Below are 5,790 nucleotides of genomic sequence, written 5' to 3' on the forward strand. Positions count from 1 at the left end.
CAGTATAAAATACTACAAAACTGGAAGGAAAATACACTAATATTTATACATGCATTTCTTCTAGATTATATCATAAAAGAAAAGAAAAATACTAGGAAAAACAATAGGGACTTAGTAAAACTAAAGTATACATATATATATATATACTAAAAGCAAACAAAAAATACAAAAATAGAATACAGCACAAAAATATTTGGCAAAAAATATTACAGGAAAAATACTAGATTACAAAATATATTGGATGAAATATTCACAAATATTAGGTGAAAGTTTTAAGTATAATATCTACAAACTTTAGGGAACAAATATTGAGAGCATTAAGAATATTGGATGAAAAATACCCATAAAGAATGCAACAGAAAAAACAAAATAGAAAAACAGGAATATGGGGGGTGGGGGGGGTTATATTGGGGGGGAAATGTCTCATGCTAGTTATCTTGCGTTGCACAAGGTTAGAAAATGACAACACACGCAAAATCTCAGTGCTCGAATTTGTCAAGGCCGCTCATTCTCCTTCCCCGATCAACAACAAGAATGCGGTGTGCAGATGTAGCGTTTTAGAGCATCATCACGTCCCACCGCTTTTCATACCTCACCACACTCCTTTTATACGACATTTCGTAAGCAATAATGAATTCATTGAGTTATTTTGAAGATACTTAAGTATTAAGGGAAGAAATGCGTGTCCGTGACGGCAGGCACCGCCTTTGCATCACCCAACCCATGATGCCGCTTACAAGGCCAGCGATGAATGTCATATTCGGGGTAAACAATCAAGGTGACACCCATTGTGGAGGTATGATTCACGAAGGATTTGCAGCTTAAATGATGCTCAAAATAAAAAATAAAATAAAAGTAAGTTTGTGATTGCTTTACATGAGCAATGCCTTTGATGCACCTTAGCAACCGATCAATATCAAGACTACATTACCGCCGCCTTCCTTGCAACGGTTTCGGATGGAAGTGACATTTTCATTCATTTTAGCACAGCAAGACACGTTTTGGGGGAAGTCTGCATGCAACGTCAACGCAGTCCGGTTAGCTTTCGCTCGTCTGTGCTTACCTTTGTGTACAGCTCCGACGCTGCCATGACAGCCGCTACGAGCTCACGCCAATCAGGGCTAAAAGTCGGCTGCCTGTCCTCGCTGCATGGGACTCGTCGTGTCTTCTCATGAGGCGGACCACGTCGCCGTTCGGTGTGTGTGTATGCACACTGGTGTATCTCAAAAAGTGAATGTCTCCCTCCTGGTCATGATAAAACTGAAAAGAAGACAGGAGCAAGGCTACCGAGGGTCGGCTATCTCACTTTGCATTCTGGGTATGATGGATGAAATGAATCAGCCCGTCCAAAAAAAAAAAGACGTCTCATGGGGAAACAGCGACACAACGTGGTGGCGAATTGAACTACGAGCAGAAAAGCGAGCTGCAGTGGGGCGTTGACAATCCGTTCCGAGCACACCCGACTCAATCAAGAATCGTGTCTCAAATCATCTTCCCAATGAAGTAAATGAAATCATGATCCGTTCCACTGCTCACTACATACAATTCTTTAAAGAATAGTTACTATAACAGAATGTACAAAATAAATGCTTGTGCATTGTGATTTACTACTTTAACATCCGTCATTCTGCTCTTTGTAGTGTTTACACCTTGGCCACCAGATGTCAGTATAATCCATCCGTGATAAACACATACTTGCTAACCCCCCCCAAAAAAATGGGAGAGAAAAAACCAAACTGCCAATTTGTGCAAAACTATTTTATTTACATAACAAAATGGCACAAATTAACCGGAGGGCAGCCATATACATGCACAGCTCAGACAGATGAGTTGCTCACTGAGATGTAGCACAATCTGATGGTAAACTTCATCTACAAGGACCTTGGTTAAGCGAGATCAGTGTGGGAGAGTGCGTCATACTAGCGCAAAGCTACTTCCTCCAATCTGGCAAGTGGGAAGGAGAATCTCTGAGCTACACGCAACTGTGTTGCAAAACACCTCTTAATCTTCACGCTGAAGGCAAAGTTCCTGCTCCATGGGGGCCTTTGAATGCAGTATCTCAGGCGCATTTAGAAATTCACTCTGACTCTGAGCATGTGTTCGGAGAGAGAGTTCATTTCTTAACACAGCCCATGTTCCAAATCAATCAGCAGCCTGTGCTTGAAATGTTTTCCTTTGTGCTACTTGACGCACCCGCGCACTATGTCCCCGGTCAGAGCATCTAGTGTGCGCACTGGCACTCCGTTTTCGGTACCCTGTGCGCCCCTGGTATCCTTAGCCATGATCTTTGCCGCTGGATTATTTGACCTTCTTGTAATCACTTCCTTATTCTTTTCAGGGGGTCCTCAAACAATTCTAAAAACTATTGTGTGTATCCTCGTGAGAATGTGTTTTCTGGGATCCAACACTAGCATTCGCTCAACTTCATTTGTGCCATGGACCACATTGACATAATTTGACAGCCCAGCATGGAAATAAAAATAAATGATTAAATATATACGACTCATTATTATGCTGAATGTTATTTGTTGTGACTCATCAGACCTGCGCTTGTTCTGCCAACAAATAGTGTTGCGCGTTGATGTTCATCAACCAATACAGTGTGTAAACTTATGCAACATTCCTTTGAAAAAGAAATGTTTGTGAACTGACTTACTCTTAAATCGAGGTTTCATTATATGATATATTTTACAAAGTTTGGGATCTGGAGAGGAAATTTTGAAGTTGAGGGAGGGCTGCATTAATTAAGGGGGAAAATACAGAAAACAATAATGTAAATGTGAAATGCTAAAAGGCTGATGTCTGCCCCCGTGCCTAAGAAAATGAAATGTACTATATACACAAACACACACTTTCACGCCTTGGGGCACTTAGCCCACGTTGACGTGCTGTCTTTCAGTGTATATTACATGAGAAGAATGAGAGACAAATGGAAATATACATGGCAAGGAAGAGAGAGGCAATAAGGGTGGGAGTAGACAAGAGCATGGTAAGCAGCCAAAGGCGGTTGGGGAAGGTAAAGACAATTTGAAAGGTAGCAAGGCATTTCCTGCTGAGTGGCTAAACAGGTGGTCCTGGGAGGGGGCTGGAAGAGGTAAAGTTACAAGCTCTGGACTAGGGGGTGGAGGGGTGCAGGACGGCGACATCACCCTGCCAATTTACTGGCAACCAGGGAGGGTTTCCTCTGGGGCAGGTCCTGGGGGGTGGGGATGTGGTCCCCCGTGATCTCTGTCTTCTCGGGTGCCGCTGCCGTCGGCAGCTGCTTGTTCTTTATCTTGGCTTTGGCCATGTTGTAGTCACCTGAGTCAAAGTACTTTTGCTGGAAAACATGAGAGACGAGAATCAGCAAAAGCAGCAATTCAAACGTAATATATAGACACTGGGAGACAAAAAGGAGGGTTTATAATTCACAGATAATTGAGAAAAAAATTGAGAACAAAATGCATTTTTGGTAGTTGTATATTTGTTGACTTTTTTCAAAATTAAAATAAAATACATGAAAAAAAAAACACCCAACATTGTTTCGTACCCCCTTCTGAAGGCGTTTGCGAAGCAGATCGGAACCGCCAGGTTTATTGCCCAAGTTTGGGTATCTGGCCTTCAGTTTGGCCTCCTCTGCTTTTTCTGGATTGATCATTTTGTCCTGAACCTCCTGAAACACAACACACACACAAATCAAAACCAACCAAGCAAAAGATTATAACCCAAGAAACGTTCAAGTGGTGGTCATTAACCTTTTTCGACACCGAGAGCTACTTCTTGAGATTTTACTTTTCTGTAAAACAGAACAACACAGCTATTCACATACTTCTGCTCTTCCTGAGGCTTTCGGCAAACATTTTAAGTGCCAGAGGAAGGTTATGACACTCCAGAAGATGGTAAAATGAACTCCTGCATGCGTTCAAAGAGGTGAACGAGAGTACAGAATGGGCTTCAGCCACTGGGCTGCCATAAAGTACTGGCTCATGATCTATTTGGCACCAGGCCACCCAGAGACTGAACCAAAATGTCATTAAGCTACAGAGCCTCAAAGACGTTATATTTTGACAATAAAGTGCCACTGTACACAAATCAACCGGATGTCACGGAATGGAAAATTCAAGCCACTAAAGTATAGGTGGGTGCCAAATAGGGGTCGCAGATTAAAAATTGTATTGCAATGCCATTTGATTTGATTAATTGCTCAGCCCTTGTGTTAACTAAGTGCACGAAGCCTCCATAACTATTTCAAAATGTCAACACAATAAATAATGGTTGCCTTTCTCTCATCGTTCGAGATATCACAATCATCATCAAACTGGTCATCTCCCACACGAGTATGACCTACATTTTGGAATCAAAATATGAATACATATAGACAAGCCGAAATTAGGCAAAGGTCGAATTTTACGTCTGTCTTGGTCCCTAACCACCACGGGAAAAAAGTGACTGCTATTTGAAGTTGTGCCGTTGATAGCAAAAGACCAACACGAAGATGCGAGACGTATGCTCGACAATGCCTTAACACGCGTCAAAAATCAGTCAAGCTAGCATGCGGGAGGCTACCGAGCTTGGATCAGAACGCTGAAGAGGCTGTCAAACGCCCCTCGGGTGTGGGTTTAAAGTGTCAGGGCCGGTTAGATTGTAAGACGTCTCTGATAATACAAGTTAACAGAGCTTTGCGTGAAAAATGCATATATTTTTGTAGGCCATGGCTGTCAGCACGGGCGGGACCGTGTTAGCTCTGAAGCTAATCGTTTTTTCCTCCAGAATGTCATGACAGTGGGTTAGCATTGCTACCATTAGCTCGCGTTAGTGCTCCATAAACTACATCGAACATGTATTCATCTCACCAGAGCAATTAGTTAGTAGATATCAAGACATAGAGTTTAATAAACTTATTGTCAAAATGAACTGCGACGGAATGTTATTAATAAACGTGACAGGGGGAAAGGGCTACCCTTAGCTTGAAGCTAACACTCGTAACAAAGTCAACCGCGCTCCCGCCTATTTCCCTTCTATATCAACGGGTCGTCATAAACGGCCGCGTTACATACCTGCTCTTCGACCAGCGTCTCCTCGGACGCCGGAATGTCTTCGGTTCCGTCCGACATTGGCCAATGTTCGAGTTGCTTTCAAGAAAGGGGCCGCTCAAGTGTGGCCGAATGGTCCTCCTAACGGTGTGAATGAGTGAGCAGCCGCCGGGATCCCGCTGCTCAGTCTGGTGGTAGCACTCCTGCGCGCTCCCGCAGCTGGTTCTACGTCACTGACGGAGACACCGTGCGCGCTCACGTCGTTCTCGTGAGAAAAAAAAAAAAAAACATGCCTAACGTGCGGATCAGCTGTGAGGCGCATGTGCTGCTTGTAACCAAGGACAATCTCCATCCACTTTACCAATCCTGGAGCTTTTTTGACACCCGTTATCATAAATAAATTAACTTAAATAAATAAAATACAAATTTCTCTACAAATTGATGTTTTGTCTCTTCATCTCATTGGCCTTTGTTTAAAAACCTGCATGACACCAAAGTAGACCTTGGCTTTTTTTTTTTTGTATAGCTTAATAATGTGATATGACCGTGTCATTTAATATATTTTATAAAAATATATATTTTGCATGAATTGGTAAGTTGACTTTAGCTTTATCCTCCTACAAGCTCATTTTAAGTATTGGATTCATGAGGGTGAAATTAATAATACATATTCTTAAATCAGTATAAAGAAAATTATGAAAATGTCAAGATCGTTATGATAGCTTCTATCAGACATAAATGTCTTTGCAAAAAATGACAGACAGAGCCAATATAAAGA

General features: G+C 42.1%; 2 protein-coding genes across 3 annotated transcripts in view; both read right to left on the reverse strand.

The window, feature by feature from the left end:
- The window catches only part of myo5aa (myosin VAa), a 30,679-nt gene extending 29,345 nt beyond the window's left edge, over positions 1 to 1,334 (reverse strand). The window contains exon 1 of one of the 2 annotated variants that reach the window (XM_088370810.1): positions 1,064 to 1,334. In XM_088370810.1, the coding sequence (XP_088226936.1) occupies positions 1,064 to 1,090 (27 nt within the window). In that variant the 5' untranslated portion in view covers positions 1,091 to 1,334. The remainder of the gene's footprint in view (positions 1 to 1,063) is intronic. The other variant, XM_088370813.1, reaches the window with a different exon arrangement.
- A 409-nt stretch (positions 1,335 to 1,743) lies between these two features.
- On the reverse strand, positions 1,744 to 5,247 carry arpp19a (cAMP regulated phosphoprotein 19a). The gene is made up of 3 exons (XM_088370815.1): positions 5,037 to 5,247; positions 3,530 to 3,652; positions 1,744 to 3,319 (listed from the first exon to the last, which is right to left on the reverse strand). Exons 1-3 carry the CDS (start codon positions 5,091 to 5,093, stop codon positions 3,146 to 3,148), a joined length of 354 nt encoding a protein of 117 aa, XP_088226941.1. The 5' UTR covers positions 5,094 to 5,247; the 3' UTR covers positions 1,744 to 3,145.
- Positions 5,248 to 5,790: the final 543 nt, after the last annotated feature.

Source organism: Syngnathus floridae, chromosome 3, assembly GCF_059516105.1.
Source record: "Syngnathus floridae isolate MCC-2025c chromosome 3, RoL_Sflo_1.0, whole genome shotgun sequence".
Classification (NCBI taxonomy): Eukaryota; Metazoa; Chordata; class Actinopteri; order Syngnathiformes; family Syngnathidae; genus Syngnathus; species Syngnathus floridae.